Source organism: Cryptococcus neoformans (assembly GCF_000091045.1).
Source record: "Cryptococcus neoformans var. neoformans JEC21 chromosome 3 sequence".
Classification (NCBI taxonomy): Eukaryota; Fungi; Basidiomycota; class Tremellomycetes; order Tremellales; family Cryptococcaceae; genus Cryptococcus; species Cryptococcus deneoformans.
The window spans coordinates 1,356,201-1,372,445 of NC_006685.1; the positions used below are offsets into that span (position 1 = coordinate 1,356,201).

The 16,245-nt window shown below is 48.0% G+C and overlaps 4 protein-coding genes and 1 pseudogene across 4 annotated transcripts in view; 1 reads left to right on the plus strand and 4 right to left on the minus strand.

The window, feature by feature from the left end:
• CNC04470 (delta24(24-1) sterol reductase, putative) overlaps window positions 1–1,588 on the minus strand; it is a 1,848-nt gene extending 260 nt beyond the window's left edge. The window contains exons 1-5 of the mRNA XM_569697.2: window positions 1,353–1,588; window positions 1,239–1,300; window positions 1,068–1,174; window positions 374–1,017; window positions 1–322 (exon numbers count right to left, since the gene is read on the minus strand). The exon at window positions 1–322 is cut by the window's left edge and continues 260 nt beyond it. Coding sequence (XP_569697.1) covers window positions 1–322; window positions 374–1,017; window positions 1,068–1,174; window positions 1,239–1,300; window positions 1,353–1,507 — 1,290 coding nt within the window. The 5' untranslated portion in view covers window positions 1,508–1,588. The remainder of the gene's footprint in view (window positions 323–373; window positions 1,018–1,067; window positions 1,175–1,238; window positions 1,301–1,352) is intronic.
• A 215-nt stretch (window positions 1,589–1,803) lies between these two features.
• On the minus strand, window positions 1,804–4,609 carry CNC04480 (endopeptidase, putative). Its single transcript, XM_024656818.1, has 11 exons — window positions 4,001–4,609; window positions 3,900–3,952; window positions 3,618–3,831; window positions 3,433–3,555; window positions 3,301–3,391; window positions 2,969–3,221; window positions 2,799–2,895; window positions 2,536–2,746; window positions 2,447–2,485; window positions 2,318–2,395; window positions 1,804–2,247 (listed from the first exon to the last, which is right to left on the minus strand). The coding sequence occupies exons 1-11, from the start codon at window positions 4,197–4,199 to the stop codon at window positions 2,034–2,036; spliced, it is 1,572 nt and encodes a 523-aa protein (XP_024512450.1). The 5' UTR covers window positions 4,200–4,609; the 3' UTR covers window positions 1,804–2,033.
• Window positions 4,610–4,788: 179 nt separating this feature from the next.
• Window positions 4,789–5,769, plus strand: CNC04490 (hypothetical protein). The gene is made up of 4 exons (XM_569699.2): window positions 4,789–4,967; window positions 5,116–5,199; window positions 5,256–5,270; window positions 5,327–5,769. The coding sequence occupies exons 1-4, from the start codon at window positions 4,888–4,890 to the stop codon at window positions 5,394–5,396; spliced, it is 249 nt and encodes an 82-aa protein (XP_569699.1). The 5' UTR covers window positions 4,789–4,887; the 3' UTR covers window positions 5,397–5,769.
• CNC04500 lies at window positions 5,616–11,918 on the minus strand (annotated as a pseudogene).
• A 336-nt stretch (window positions 11,919–12,254) lies between these two features.
• On the minus strand, window positions 12,255–14,972 carry CNC04510 (conserved hypothetical protein). Its single transcript, XM_024656819.1, has 13 exons — window positions 14,739–14,972; window positions 14,646–14,678; window positions 14,521–14,586; window positions 14,364–14,465; window positions 14,255–14,309; window positions 14,128–14,184; window positions 13,896–14,072; window positions 13,728–13,840; window positions 13,358–13,678; window positions 13,070–13,308; window positions 12,711–13,011; window positions 12,399–12,654; window positions 12,255–12,337 (listed from the first exon to the last, which is right to left on the minus strand). The coding sequence occupies exons 1-12, from the start codon at window positions 14,915–14,917 to the stop codon at window positions 12,453–12,455; spliced, it is 1,845 nt and encodes a 614-aa protein (XP_024512451.1). The 5' UTR covers window positions 14,918–14,972; the 3' UTR covers window positions 12,255–12,337; window positions 12,399–12,452.
• Between the last annotated feature and the right edge of the window lie 1,273 nt (window positions 14,973–16,245).

Sequence of the window (16,245 nt, forward strand, 5' to 3'; positions counted from 1 at the left end):
AGCTTGGATCCAATCGGCAGTGTAGTTGGGCTTTCGCGCAAACCTCCAGAAACCCGAAGTGAGAAGCTTGTTGCCGTGTTTGGTTTGGATGTAAGTCGGATTCTTGAGTTCGGCCCAAGGCATCTGAGGAAAAGCCTTTCGGGGCTTGTACTCGCCTTGCTGCTGCATCTTGAAGACAGATTTTTGAGCCATGGAGCAGTCAAAGATATAGTAGCAGAGCATAAGAGTGGAGAACAAGGCAAGGGATCCTAATCGCGAGAACTCATAGGACGCGATAGGAGCTCGAGACATGTAGATAGCGGGGTAGACATAGGTCATGGGACTTCAAAAAAGATCAGCGAAAATCACGTACCAACGATACAAATGTACTCACACACCAGACATGTTCCAGAAGATCAACATCCATCCAAATTTCTCATGGAACATGTCCCAGGTCTGAGGAATCATTTGCTCTGCCTTGGCACAAGCATTGATGTACAACCCGGTGGCAAGCAAAAAGTGAACCATGTTGTAAGTGACCCTGCCAGCCTCCTCGTACTGCTTAACGGTCGCAGACAAGGCGAACAAGAAGAGCAACACCCAAGGAACTCGAACCTCGGCAAACATCTTGAGGTCAATTATACCAAGTCTAGGGTTAAGGGAGACACCCATAAAGTGGTCATAAAATATGTTGCCGCTCATTCGAAGGGGGCCACCGCCGTATTTGAAGACCCTGGCAAACACGTCGATGATGATGGACACGCTGTAGGATGTGATGATAGAAACAGTCATGATATGACCAAAGTTTTCAATAATCCAAGGCAAGCGGTAGATGCCGGTCTTGTGGAGCACACCAGCGAGAATAAGGGTAGTATACCACGAGTAAAGGGCATTACACTTGTAGGTAAGAGTCTTGTAGTTGAGGGAGGGGACAGGGAGACCATTTTGATATATACCAGGCATGACAGCCGCAAAAACGAGTTGGATGGCAGTGAGACCCCAGTAAGTGGTAAAAGCGAATTTGGTGGGGTAAGCGCCCTATCCAGTTGTCAGCGTGAAGCCAACGAGAGCGATTAAGATAGACCTACGTCGTAGATATGCTCCCACATGCGGTGGAAGAAGGGCCCGATGTCATCCACAGAGGTGGGATATACAAAGCTTCCCTGATAATACCAGAGGCAGATCCAAAGGTAGTCTATCGGCAAAGAATAACGCGTCGGTCAGCTCGAGGCTTGTCATAAACCGCTCTCTGGACTTACACATCAGGAGCGGGAAACCAAGCATCATTGCAAGCACGCCAACAGGTCCGCCAAATTCATACCTACATGTTGCTTATCAGCATCTTTCTAAATTCTTCGACGGATTGCACTTACTCCTGGTGCTCATCGAGCTCCTTGTCCCTTTCCTGTCCGTGCTCGGTGGGGACAGCATTGATCTTAAGCAAGGCAGTAGAGTTTCCATTGGCAATGTCGTCCGAGCGGAGGTTAGTGGCCTTGCGCTGGCGGAGGTTGTCCTGGGTGACAGACATAATGCAGGACTGTGTGTCTCTCGTGGGGAGAAGTATGCAGGCAAAGAAGCGCAGTTGCCTTTATTTATGTTTTGCAATGTACGACAGACCGAGAAAACATGAATTTCGGCGTCGGCGCGCGGTGGACAATCAGCCACGAACCACGAAGCCCCCGTCTCGTACGACCGTTGATTCCGTTGTTTGCCCGGTGAACACCCACTGCCGCTTACCGGTTGCCGACAACATAGTCCACAAATACTTATAGTCATGACAAACTCGGCTGCAGGCTGCAACATGATATCTGCAACATGCTATGCATCACAAGAGTAGAAAAACGCGCAAGCGAGCGATATTGTACGGTTAATATACTGAACTAAACTTATAAGGCCCCTCGTCGATGAGACCGACGTTGACATTTTATCCTCCAAAAGTCCGGTTGTCCCTAACACAAAATTGTGGCCTTCTGTAATAGCGAGAAGACACACCAAACAGCCGGTCAAGACTTGGTCCCCAACAGCGATCGTGATAGTAGTGATTTCAATGCCACTCATTCAAGGCTCGAGGACCCAGGGGCGTTCGTTCGAGCTGAAAGTTGGACGGTTTTATCGTCCACATTGGTGGTCATGTACACATTCTTCAGGAAGGAATCACCGAGGAGCCATGTGTCGCCGTTTTTAATCGTACCGGCAGAAAGAGACGAGACACAATTGCCTCGAAGATCGTCGGTGATGGGTTGGAATATGAGGTCGCGAACGTCGATTCTAAAAGTTTGCGTCAGGTATTTACGATAAAACAAAACGTTTAGGAAAGAAGGAAGAGTGAGAGACGTACTGGAACGCGACATTCCCAAAGGTCATCGTCACGACTTGTTCAATCGTGCACGGAATAGAAAACATGCCGCTACCGATGCTTTGAAGGGGCTCAGCATGCTATCAGATGATGGAGGGCGTGAACACAGACCTTGCTGACCCGTTGATCAATTCATGGAAGGCCATGGCACTAGTCTTTCATGAGATGAATATTTAATACATTTGAGAGAAATCGCTTACTCGTCGTTGGGCGCCATCATGAGTGTTGTTCCAGTGTCGAGAATGGCTTGCCGGTTGATAACAGCATCCTGCCCATCGATCGTCACCGCTGACATGGTGACCTGCCAAAAGCCATCATCAGAGGTAACAGGGAGCGTCTGAGTTGTAGAAGGGTCGAACTTTGAGGCGTCAGCTTGCCCAAATACGAGTTCTCCGTCGTTCTCGCCATCAGCTATGTAAGTCAGCAAGGTATCTTCGGATCGTTCAAACAGCAAGTCGCTCACCGTAACGTCCGAGCGCGATACCTAAAATCGCATTTTGAATGAGCCCAGCAGATTGGAGAGAATCTACAAGAGTAGGCACGCCTTGATGAGACAGTTGCTGGAGGAACAGGTGATCAGCATTCGGAGTACTTGTGGAGTTTTAGATAACAGAACATTCCTATGATACTCACATTCATAGCTAAACCCATCAACCCATCAAATGGAATGTTGTCGTCTCCGAATTGAACGGATTCCTGTAGAGTGGCACCCATTGAGTAATTTTCAAGAGTCATGCCGGCAACAGTCACAGTATCGGCTCCAATAATCCCAGAGACGGCACCAGAGCCGTAGGTCACTTGAAAAGTCCGGTTGGATGCCTGGAATGTGCTGCTTGTGTTGGCGCCGAGGGAGAGATGATTACCGCAATTTTGGGGTAAGCATTCACTTGTAGCGCATGGTAGATCAGCCCACCACGCTCACTTATAACCTTACTTTCAATGAAAGAGCTAGAGCTTTTACATACGTGGAAGGAACCCATGTATCAGCGCTACCTGTGTCCATAAGCATCAAGAAAGATTGAGGTGGGGTGCCGATCTGGATCTCGCAGAGATACCCTATTATTCAGTTTAATCTGTAGAAACCGCTTTGGACTTACCAATGTCATTCGCATCAATGATTGCGGGGGAGCCACCTTGAACCAAAGCGCTGGTAGAGTTGGTCAAGACAATGTCTGTATCAGCAGCGGCTTGACTAAATCCATTGGCGTTGGATCCGGAAGCTAATGAACACGGGCTCAGTAGTACTTCCGCACTCGGCGTCAAACATAATGGGTAGGCTTACCGGTGACAGTTCTGGTCGCGGCCGCAGCGGCGGTACCAGTGCTGTTAATGGCCAGCAGGTGGAATTTGGGAAGGGGTACCGAGATTCCAGAAGGCTCGTTGTCTCCCTCTCGCCAGTATGCCCTCTTTGAGGATTGATTGGACCTTTTCTTCCTAAGCAGTCGAGGGGTCCATGTACGGTTGCGAAGCATGGTATCTCTTTCAATCGTTTGGCGCTGTGTAGTCGGCAACGGTGTCAGTAGTAGTATTCTTCATGACGGCCTCGAATATGATTGTGACCTACCTTTTCCTTAGTCAGTCCTTTAAGGTAGGTTATCTCGGGGGGAGATAGTCGCTCTAGCAGCATGTTCAGCCGCTCCCCATACCTTTGTGCTCGTCACTTACGGTAATGGTGTAAACGCCGAGTGGCAGCATCATAGTGACGTTCAAAAGCCACAACTGGGTGTTCATCGTCTCGGGCGACAGGAAGCTTACGCAGTTTCAAGCGGTGTTGAGTCACGGAAGTTGCGATAGGGACGGCAACGACGAAGTGTGATATAAGAGACAGAAGTAGAAAAAGGAGGGTGGGTGAAAAAGAACGCATGATGAAGTCGAAATGACGACTTCGTTGGAAGAGTTACAAGATGGTAGAAGGATAATCGAAACAACGAAGAGAAGAATAAGAATGAAGAAACAGACCTGGGTTGGGAGGTGCAAACTATCTGGCATTGCCAAGAAACAGTAATAAGGGGCTATGGCAGATTGTCTGCGCATGTGAGAGAAATGGAGATCGGCTAGAAGTCTAAAGGCATCTCGACTGACGGTGAGAGACGTGACACAAGGAGATAGAGGAGAGGACCTTCTTTAGAGGGTGTGGATTCTTGGAATTGCCTGCCATCATATTCACATTGCAGGGTTGATGCCATAGTCGCTGTATTCTCCTGTAGATAAGGAGGAAGAGGGCGATCGCGCTATATAGAGAGTTGTAGATGCCAGTAGAAAGTGAATGACGATGGACGAATTGTCGAATCGGCAACCAAATAGCAGCAATCTTCTTCTGCGAAATCGACGAGAGAGGGGCGGCTTCCTCCGCCTTACAGCCACTGTCACCACACGTGGCTTTTTTCAATTCGCTCTTAGCCTATCACGAACCATTGATTCCTCAATGCATACACCTTCCTATCGGTCTCTTCAACTCTCGACGTCCGCCTGGCAGCTATCCCATATCCTAACTTTTCTGTCCACCCGCGTGATCTTTACAAGCCACCGCATTTTTCAACCTCATCAACATTATGACTGCCTCAACAACAGCTTCTCAGACGGAGATGGAAGCGGCTAGGGTCCCCTTGGGATGGAGAGATCAGTGTTCTGCGTGAGTCAGGACTTTCGTATTGTCAACGTCGGAGTCAGGAATTGGACATGTGCGCCACGCTGTATTCGAACATCAGGCTTCCAGATTCAAACAAGCTTCGAGTCCCGTTAGTGACTGGAGAAATCAAATTGACCACTGAACGTCGCAGGCTTCTGATTCCTCTCAACGTCTGCCGACACAAGGAGCTCTACATGCCATGGAAATGCGAGGATGAAAGACACGGTTATGAGAAGTGAGCCATATCTAGTAATTATATGTATCTCCGTTGCTAACTTCAATCTTGTGCAGGTGCCAGTACGACGAGTATGTCCTGTTACCCGTTGAACAGTGAAATGCAACTAACATCGATTGTTTTGCAGCTACATTCGCCGGATGAAGCAACTCACTCGACAAAAGAAGGAAGCTGCTGAAGCAGCTTCCGAAGAATAAGCCGAGATACTTGCATCAATTCTTCAAGAGGTGTATGCATTTGAGATACTACTGGATTGCCTCGGATATGTCAGGACCGACTGCCATCGACTTCTGCGAGACGCCACGCCTACGATTAGCTGTTGTCTGAGCCGCCATTATCAACGTCGTTCGTTAAAACCATACCTCGCAGCGGATAACAGACACAGGTACAAGGGCACCGCCATTTTGTGCTCATACCTCTGTATACATACAAGAGATTCATATTGACTAAAGCTTTACAACCTGGCATTGCTAATTATATTTGTACAGTTCCATAATAATAAAAACATTATCTATCTGTCATCCCCTTCCTCCAAGTTCCTCCATTTCCCAAATGTATTAGGTAATAAGGCAGTTTTAAAAACATGACTTCCAAGTGCAGATCCAATATTCAGTGGACGGCGTTCAGGACTGGTCACAGCACTAGCACTGCCGCTACGACTTCGACTACCGCCAGAGACAACTGACCAGCCATCATCGTCCACAGTGTGACGCCGTGGGGAAAATCTACCTTGTGAAGAACGAGAACGAGAGCGTGATCGTGAACGTACCCGGTTAAAGCTGAGGTCGGCAGTGGTTAAAGGATGAAGGTGACTAGAAATCCTCTCCGGGGTTCTGTCATCGGTAGATGGAAGGGATTTGATGATTGATTTGGCGTATTCCTAACACCAAAGTCAGACATGTTCCGCACTAATTGACCGACTCACCAGATCACGGTAGATGGCTTCTATAGCCCTCGTTATACCATTTTCCTTCCTGATCATTTCACCAACTACTCTCGCTTTCGAAATCTGCTTCTCATCGGTAGTCGCCTTGATCAAGGCAGATGCAAGTTGATGAGACGTCAACCTGCGGATGGACGAGCCAACATTCAGACTTTCAACCCGTTCTGCCCAGAACGCTTGATCGCCGAAGAACGGTTTGATGATTGTAGGCTAAGAAAAGGTCAGTTCGAAGTGGAACAAATACTTTTATAATCAATCCTACTTACAATTCCAGCTGCAACACAAAATCAGTAATCTTTCTACAATCCCAAAAAGAAGAGCTTACCCCTCAAACTTGCTCCCGTTGTCCCAGCACCGCCATGATGACAAGCTGCATCAATTCGTGGGAACAGCCAACCATGATCTATGGAGTCGATAGCGCTAGAACAGGCGATGATGATTAGTTTTCAAATTTGACCATTGGCAAACGGTGCTTACAAAATTTCAGGGGGATATTTGACACCATCAGCTCCCTCTGAATCCCCTTTCGGCTCCCCCTTTTTCGACCCTCGATCAGACCAGCCCTTTGACAAAATTGCGCACACGCCGCTATTCACTACTGCTTCCACAACACAGCGAGTCATTTCTTCTGGATCAGACACAACAATCGAACCAAACCCGCTAAATTCGATGTTATTCTAGTCAGTAAACTAGACAAGGTGGTGCTAACGACGACTCACATGTATACCACTTTCTTTTCCTCCCCATGCGCCTTGTCAATAAAGTCAACAAGGCCCTGCGGAGGTGTCCAACTCTTCTCCCCCTGCTTCTCGTCTGCTTTATCCAGGAACCAATATCCAGTGACATGAATCCACTCTGTCCAATCAAGAGGGGGTGGTACCACAGTAGGCGAGAAGTTATACAGGAAGGGAACCTTGTGCTGCTCCATTTTGTCAAATGTAGTGGCATCAAGGCCCAGGACGTTACGTCTCCACCGATTTACTTGTCCAGAGATTGCTCGCCAGAAGACTTGATCGAACATTGTGTAAGTCATATAGTTATATGGGCCTCCGCGACCATGTTCAGGAACAGCAAACGCGTGCTGCGAATATGTCAGAAGAGGTTGCAAGAATGGCGTCCATGGCTGCTCACAGGATAGGCTCTCGTCCGGGTCCAAGGCATCTATCTCGGTTGATCAGTCATCGCCATACTTTCCCAATGGTAGGCACACACCGTGAAAGCTCGGTAATACGGTATTCTTAATGCCTCTGCGACGTGGATGCCGCTCATTGCGCTTGGAGATTCAATCAGTAAGTCAGATCCTTGGCAAGCTTCCCATGAAGAATTGAGAAGGTCATCCAACCACCCTCGGAACTGCATGATTGCGTGAGCAAAAGCCGTGCAAAAGCAGAATGAAAGATACCTTTTGGAGACCTTCCTTGAGGAAAGAGACCGTGAACATTCCGTTATCTACACACATTTGCATGAGCTCAGCAGGATCACCACCAACACTTTCGAAGGCGATGCCATGCTATCCATAGATTAGCCAAGCCTGCCAATAGAAAGAGCACGGAACTGAACTCACTCCTTCAACCCATGCTTTGTACTCTCCGTGAGTAGCAATTTTGGTAATGTGGCCTTCTGCCTGTAATCCTTTGCACAACGCGATGTATGGCTGGACATCTCCCCGGCTGCCAATAGTCAAGCAAGTGATCTTCATTGGCTCTGGTTTAAACTCCAGGAATGAGGTGGAAGTTGTGGAACCAAAGAGGGGCGAAGGTGACACAGGCCAAGGGGACTTGGGTTCAACCGGTGTAGACTCATCAAGGTCCTCCATTATACGTGCTTCAATCTTGTGAGAGTCAACAATAGTGTTTTCTCCACTGAGTCGAACAGCCTCCATACGTTCTTCAAGTAGGGCGATGCAGGCTTTTCGACGACTGGCGGAACGGAACTCAATGAAAATCTCCTCGTGCCCTTTAATGACCACAGTAAGACCAGAATGTCCAAAGCGGAAAGCTTTCTGTGCTTTGAGGCCGTAAAGGTCGCGAATCGGAATGATCATCTACACATACACCATCAGCTGCCTTATGCAGTTGTCAACCAGTCTAAAACTTTCCTTTGTTTTATAGAGCAGTTGAGATGACCGAAAGCAAAAGTAATTGGTAGAGATGAAAAACCTTCCTGATACAGGCAATACTCGGTAAAGGTAGCCAGGAAAGTCTTAGGCGATAGCCAGCGTTAGAGAGTAAGAGCAGATTTCTCTGAAAGAGACACCCACGATCAATCAATTCCTCCTTGTCACTCAAGGCAAAGAATGTCCTAAACTTTCTTACCGTTTCCGCGCTCTCACTATGCCCACTCTCAGAGCCCAGCATTGAAAAGTCCGATTTACTCTTGACCATTTGACTTCCACTAGAAGTTTCCGACGTCCAAGATAACCTTGCCGCTCTCTTCCTCGCCGTCTCCGCTGAATTACTGTCTACAACAGAAGGTTTGTTTGACATTTCGTCCTCACTGACCTCTTCTTCATACTGAATAGGAGGCTCCATCACTTCTGTTACGGATGCTTGCTTTGTCCGACCAGTTCGACTACGTAAGCTAGGACCTGACTCGGTGACAGTAGTCGAACTATCCGTGGGCAATCGACCAGGGTGGGAGACGAACGAACCGCTTGGAGAACTACCGAACAATTTGGATGCCGGTTTACGAATCCATGAGGGCCTCCAATTACGAGCGTCATCATTCATTGACGGAGGAGGAGGGCCAACCTGCCGAGGTGGATAGCCGTCGAAATAATCGTTGTCGGACTCTTCTTCTGACCGTCGCCTATTTGAAATGGCCTCTATATGAGGTAGGTGCGATGCGTCTTCGTCATTATGATGAGGACCTTGGCTGTGCTCCTCAAGTGGTTCTCCATCACTGGATTTCAAAATCAATGGTTTCAAAACTGAACTAATTTTCCGGAAAGGCCGATGACTAGCCATCCCCAGTTTTTCCGCTGAGGAATCCGTCCCATGGCGCTTGATAGTAGCATGACTGGTGTCAAGCGGCTCCTGATTAGCATGGATTGTAGTGACAGAGGATATGCGGGGAAGCTCAGGTGGTGATGGTCGTTCTCGCACAAGCTTTTGGATGGCAGAGAAGGCATAGTCGTTATCGGGAAATGATGCGAAAAAGTAGCTATCGACGGACATTTGATCTTCCGCGTCAATGCATTTGACCTGGTAATGAAATGATTGGTCAACGATCGGCATTTGAGATGAAACGGGAGGCTAACCTCTATTGTCTCTGTAAACTCTAGAGTCGGACTCTTTTCGACATCTACTATTGCTTCAAGAGGGATAATGAGCTATTAAATAATTTAGCACACGCCTTCAGGTAATAACACTTGAAATAAATGACCTTTATAGTTTCGCCCTCGTGCTGCGTTTTAAACATGACCTTTTGGATTGCCTTGACCCACTCGTCCCTACTTGACTCGGTATCCGCCGTGAAAGTGTAATTTCTCTCCGATGTTCGAACTTTGAACCTAGTGCCGCTCACAGCGTCACAGCTATGGCAGTATTGGAGAGAAATGTTGCCTTTTGGGAAATAAGGATCTGAGGTACTCTCATACCAACTAAGAACGTCGTTCTTCAGTACAACCCAGAACTTTGTATTCAGTTTTGAACGGGATGCTTTCTTGTGCAAAGGACCGGATTTAACGAGCAGGTTCTTTCATCATCATTAGCTTATCGCACTGCAGTTCTTGACGTACATTCTCATTGGGCATGTTGGCGAAGAAGCATATATGCCTTTTCGTGAGGTACATGTAACCTTTAAGCACTAATGGAACATCAACCACCTCGTCATGGCATAAGGGATCGGCTACTTACTGACGCTCCTCAGCAACCAACATTTCATCTCTTCCAATACCTCTTCCCGTTCTTCAAGACCAAACACCTCCATAAGCCGTTCTGCCAATTTCTCATTTCTTGTGAGCCTCTTCTCTGCCTCGTTGGTCTGCATCTGCTCTTCAATCACATCCTCCCTCTCGCTTCCACCTTCTCTCAAAGCAGCGTCTACATTTAAATCCGCCGAGTCGCGGCTTTTGGGCGGTACAAACTCCTTTCCCAGCCTCATTTCTTGTTCCTCGGCAGACCTGAGAATTTCTGCTTGTTCCTCTACATCTGCAATCTGCTGCTCTTTCGTTATCCTATCGCTGATCAGCTTGGGATCAGGGTGTGCTGCAGCTTCGCCTTCCCCACTCGGTACAATAAGGTTGGGATGAGAGACAAAGCCTTTTGGAAGTGGAACCTCACCCTCCGAGCTTGACTCGCTCCCAGCCGCACTCGTCCTTCTAGACGATGTCTCGGGAGTAGCGTATTGGTAATCTAGCTCTGTTGTGCCAGGCTGGCAAGCTCTGCGTGCGATAGCGTTTTGGCGGAAAGGGAAATGAAGAGTGTGTGTGGGATGAAAGCCATGGGAAGTAGAAGGTGCTGTAGCATGAGTCGTGCTAGACGAAGGCATCGGTCTGATGGTATTGAGAGACGACCCAAGGCGAGAAACTAGACAAATAGCGAATAGCGTGAGCATGGATCCAATGAAAAGTAGCAGATTGACTTACTTTGTGGCCGTTGTTTTCTCTCGTATATCGTTGAAGAAGAGCCTCGGGCTGGCTCTATAAATTCATCATCGTCCTCCCCATCATCAGAGTCGTCATCTTCCTCCCAAGGAAGAGCATTGAGGGCAGATACAAGAGCTGAAGCGCCCATGCGGATCTGTTGTACATGGACCGAGGTCGGTGGAGTAGCCAATTAATTGTGGATGACGGGTATACACAGAGTGGCAAGAATAAAGAAGGGCGGGCTTCGGTCAGCACTCGTCCACCTCTGAAAAATAACAAAAGGATAAGATGACAGACAACAAACACAAAGGACGGCCTTCGGGCATAGACCGTGGGTACCGTAATAGGTGACGTCGACTTCGGTCGATATGACCAACGTCCACCGGTCGCCACTGTTTTTTGGCAAAAGAAGCAGGCCCTCAAGCAATGCATTGATATTGCACGCTTTTTGCATGTAGGCCAACAAAGATCTCGGAAATCTTCAATTAACAGCAAATCTGAAACGGTTCACTGCGCCCATTACCACTTGTAGGGGGAAGCGGACACGTGAGCATCATAAGTGTAAAGGTCCAGGAGAATGCTTCACACCTGACAGCCGTACAGAGCACACAAAAAAGTGACTGCACAAGAAAGGAACTTACGGAACCAATATCTCGGGAAGATCTAAAATCACAGCTGGACTCAGCCATCTGGGAAGAAGCTGTATTCGGCGCCCGAGAAGACGTTCGCGGTTCATTGATTCCTTCTGTGGGATATTCGTGTGTAGAGTAGGATGCCGGGGAAGAGGATGAGAATCGTACAGTTTGGGCGTCCTTTGTTGGTTCCATCTCATCGGGCGGAGTCCCCGCTGTGATCGCATTTTCTGTCTCTTCTTGGTCGGGGGCTTGCCGACTTGGTATTAAAGAGTCATTAGAAGAATTTGTGGCTTGGTCTTCCATCTGCGGTAACTCATCGGATGTCGGAGGACAAGTCGGGGCGACATGCTGGGCGGCGGCATTGACGAGTGACTCGGCGGCCTGCTGGTGTTGGGGAGGAGGATCGGGACGATCGGGACCACGAGCGATGGCAGTGGGTGGGAACGGAGGCTGAAGCGGAGGGGGGGTGGGGGATATGGGTGGGGACATGCTGTGGGGAGTAGCTGGCGGGAGTGATGAGTGATGGTGATGGTTGATGATGGATGACCGATGACAGTAAAACAGCTAGTGACGTGACCGGTGCCAATCAGGCACCAAGTGGGGCGCATAAACATCTAGCACCATTCGTTCGTCTTAGCTTTTCATTCTCTCTTTCCTGTCTTTCTATTCATCCTAGCTCTCGACGCTGGGTCGCTTTTACATCTATAGAAGGTCTTATCCATAACGTCCGGACCCTGATATGTAATGCGTCCTGCTAGATTACTCAAATTTGTGCATGACGCGCAGTTTTGGAGCCGTAAGGCGTTTCGTGACCGCCTCTTCTGCCCGCTTCCCGACTTAATTATCAACACGCGCACGCTGGAACTTTTAAAACGGAAGAGATGGAATGGCCTTTCAAATATATATACTGATAAATTTTCGTCAGAAATCAGATCCTCTGCATAATGTGTGCGGATAATGAGACTCCGCAACCTCCATCAAGAACGTCAGCTATCACGGATGTACATTTCTCGGCAATCTACATCAATCGTACATGAATTTAAAAATATTATAGAGTCTATAACCAAAAAATCGAATCCTATTATTTTCAATCCTTCCTCCGGGGATCAGACATGCCAGCCTCGGAAGGAGTCCTCTCATCGAGAGTCGGCTCGTCTGTAGGACGGCCGGAAAGATCCTTGGCATCCACGGCATTTTGGGCACGGGTGAGCTTTACGTCCTTGGTGAAGAGGAGACACCAGATAGGAGGGAAAATAGCCACGATCACGGCACCAAGAACAAGTCGGAACCTTTTGAAATCAAGTTAGCGACGCTCGTTCAATTCCAACGGTAAAATATTGCTTACATAACATTCTGGTAAGCGGCAATGGCACCAAGTCTGATGGGATCATCGGAGGGGTAAAGAGCAATGTCGGTGATACTGCCGTAAAGCTCAGCCAACAAAGTAGCATTGGTGGTAGGCACATTTTTGGCAAGCTCCTTGGGCATGTAAGAAGCCCAGATACCAGAGGCCACGGCAGATCCCACAGAGTTTCCAACTTCAGTGATCAACAAAACGACGGCGGTCACAGTAGCCACATCGACGTGAGCCACAGCTGCTTGCGCTGACACTTGAATAGCTGTTGCAGCTGCGCCACCACCCATACCTATATAAGAAAGTAAATAGAAAATCCCGGAGGCGTAATAGATCAAACAATAACTTACCTTGCAAGATTTGACACATGACCAACTCCGCGGTGTTTCCAGTGGCAGATCGGGCTTTGAGCATAAGACCCACACCAAGAAGACGGATGAGAAGCCCGATAAAGAGCATCCACTTGAAACGCCTGGTGGCGTACATGATGAAGCCGGCCATAATACCGAAGATGGTGAGGGCGAGAGACTGGGTCGAGCTGAAGTAGGTCAAGTTTCGGTAGCTCCAGTCCTCAGTGACATAAACATAACTGTACAGCAGTTAGTGATAGGCGTATTTGAATGAATAAGATTTCTTACCTATAGAGGTAGGTGTACTGAAGGTAGAAAGACACAAAGTCGAAAAAGCCGATGAGGCAGGCACCAAGGATAGGGCCACGCTTGAGCCATCGCATGGGCAATACAGGCTTCCTGGGGAACCTGGATTCGTAATAGAGGAACACGGGAAAAAGAAGGCCACCGATGATGAGCATCACAATCATACTCGGAGTCTTCCAGCCATTGGAAGCCGAGGGGGCAAGACCGAGGGGGAGAAGGATAAGAGCGAGGGAAGCGGCAATGAGGATAAGACCCATAAAGTCCATTTCAAGACAGGCTTCACGGATAGTGATCCAGAAACCACTGAAGAATACGAATTAGAGGTGATCACACATCGAAAGTTGCAACTTACACTTTGATGGGGGGCCGAGAGTATCTAATCTTCAACTGCTTGGCAGCCTTGTGCTGGGCCCACATGAGAGCAATGATGATGGGAGACAGAGAGACTGGGACGAGGATAGCAAACTGGTATACAGTTGGTTAAATGATCAACATTAAAAGGAAAAGCTTGACGACTTACCATGCCATAACCCCATCGCCAGTTGGGAAGCACACCCTCAGCGATTTCAGCCGAAACGAAGTTGTTGATGATGAAAGGAGCCGAGACGAGACCAGTGACAAGACCACGCCACCGGAGGTTGGTCATATCAGCAATAATGATCTGCTGAAGCATTTGCAAACCAGTGTAGCCGAAAGACTGATACAATTATTCAGTAACCACATCTCCGCGATGGTGTCCTGAGAGAACTTACGTAGATTACCTGCCCACCGGCAATCTGACCAACGTCGTTGGCAGTGGCAATGACGATCTACAAAGCAAAGGGAATGTCAGCCTTCTTCTTAACCTTGTGAAACATGCATGTCGCAAATTAGACTTACGTAGCCAACGACATAAAGGATTGTAACAATGATGAAAGTCTCGCCTCGACCAACACTGGCATGGGGTTATTAGCATATGTGCATTGCACAGCCTGTTGCTTGTACTCACACATCCGCAAGCTTGGCCATGAGAGGTTTACCAACAGCAATGATGATAGCATTGGCGGTTGAAATAGTACCGGAAACAGAGTGATCCAAAACATAAGAGGTGCTGAAGGTGATGTGTCAACTTATAATGTAGGAGCCGGGCTATGACTGCGGCTTACGCATAAGAAAGATATTGATATGTAGTGACACCATCAAGGGAGTAAATATAAGCAGAGAGTGCGATACTACGGGCCGTCGATCAGTGATCCGACCTTGTTAAAAATTCACACAGCACACAACCTACCCGATGAAAAGGAACCACTGGGATTTAGGACCCCTAAACGTGCAGATAGAATATCAGTACGCACATCCCCATGGTGATCAACCAGTCACGAACCATACAGCTGCAGCAGCTTCGACTTTGCTGACACCAGTAAGAACCTCCTCCGATGATGTATCCTCGTAATACAGCTCGTCCTGGGGGGCGGCACCGGCCTCTTCAAGGTCACGGGCCTTCTTTGCGTCCTGATGGGCTTCTGGATCAAGCGGGAGGTTGCTCTGTGAGAGAGTGGTCATGATGTTGGAGTAGTGGGGGATTGTAATAGGGAAATTTTGTGTCAATGGGGTTATTTATATTTGGTCGGTTGGAGGACTCCAAAAAAGAATCAGTGGAGCAGATTTTTGTTTCCGTTCCTCACGTCACCGCATGGGAATCGGGGAGCGACAAATTTCGAAAGGGAAAAAGGCCCTCGGGAAGTTCTTCCCTTCCTTTACCTTATCAGATAGCCCTACTCTCACCCTGACTACTAAATAAGTTCCTTGTTGCTCTTCTTTTTCCCTACTAGCGCCGCCCGATCCCGACTCCACCTCCTTCCAAGATATATATCTCAATTGCCGCTCCACAGGGAAATAGAAGAAGACATAAAACGTAAATAAAGCCCTTCTTCTGCAACAAGATGCAAAAATATGCGAGACAATCAAAGTCAGCAGGAAGAAACGTCTTTTTTAGCAGTGATGATGGAAGAAGTCCTCGAGAATAATTTGTTAGCATTTGGTGATTGACGCGAAAAACCGATAACAGCTCGAGCAAATTCCATTAATAGTCTGAAGGATGTAATAGTAGAAGAAGGCGGTTGCAATGATGATGTGCGGTCGAGCGTCAACGATAGTCAAGCAGTCGATAGAATAGTTTTTATTGGCCTTGCAGCTTTAAAAATGAACAAGGAGATCCGCGAATGCATGCATGTTTGGCATTCGGTACGTAATTGGTGGTCCGGTATTGGTGATTGGGTAAGACGGTCGGAAAAACTGCCGGAAAACTTCTGCTCTCATTTATTTTTATCTTCCCCTGTCCGCTTTCAGCTGCTCGCTGATCGCCTTTTGCCTTTTTACCTCCTCTTCTCCTCTCTCGCCGCTGTTGCCTATGATGATCTGCCGTTCTACGGTCTATACTGTATATTTGTATGTGTACGTAACTACAACGATAGAACGGAAATAGATATTATGTTCGGGTCGTCAGAAACCCGATGCCAAGCCCAAATTGGAAACTGAACAGAACAACGCAACTTGCTCTGTCAAAATTACCCAAAGTAGAAGGAGGGCGAGTGTCCCAAAAGAAATAGGGGGGGGGGGGGGGGGGGTCCGAAATGGTTCCCCATGGTCAGCAAGCTTTTATCAAATTTATATGATACGCATGCAGTACATCCAGTTGTCGTCTCAGGGGATGTCCGATGATTTTTGCCTTCGTAGCGGATTATTTTTACCATCATTCCATCCCTTGCTCCTTGACCCTTACTTGGTGTTCAGCTCATTTATTGCTGCAACACTCCGTCCTTCTGATTTTCCGCTGCTGTTCCGTATTATCAGGAGCAGAAGAAGCTAAGGCACGAGGGACAAACGGACAA

Excerpts from the sequence above, each read along its gene's own strand:
- CNC04480 (XM_024656818.1), bottom strand. The coding sequence starts at position 4,199 with ATGCGTTCTTTTTCACCCACCCTCCTTTTTCTACTTCTGTCTCTTATA. Across the intron at positions 3,832-3,899 it reads AAGGACTGACTAAGGAAAAG|CGCCAAACGATTGAAAGAGA; the intron begins GTAGGTCACAAT and ends CCGACTACACAG. Across the intron at positions 3,556-3,617 it reads CGCGACCAGAACTGTCACCG|CTTCCGGATCCAACGCCAAT; the intron begins GTAAGCCTACCC and ends CGTGTTCATTAG.
- CNC04490 (XM_569699.2), top strand. The coding sequence starts at position 4,888 with ATGACTGCCTCAACAACAGCTTCTCAGACGGAGATGGAAGCGGCTAGG. Across the intron at positions 4,968-5,115 it reads TGGAGAGATCAGTGTTCTGC|GCTTCTGATTCCTCTCAACG; the intron begins GTGAGTCAGGAC and ends TGAACGTCGCAG.
- CNC04510 (XM_024656819.1), bottom strand. The coding sequence starts at position 14,917 with ATGACCACTCTCTCACAGAGCAACCTCCCGCTTGATCCAGAAGCCCAT. Across the intron at positions 13,012-13,069 it reads CATGTGTCAAATCTTGCAAG|GTATGGGTGGTGGCGCAGCT; the intron begins GTAAGTTATTGT and ends TTTCTTATATAG. Across the intron at positions 12,655-12,710 it reads GCCGCTTACCAGAATGTTAT|GTTCCGACTTGTTCTTGGTG; the intron begins GTAAGCAATATT and ends TGATTTCAAAAG.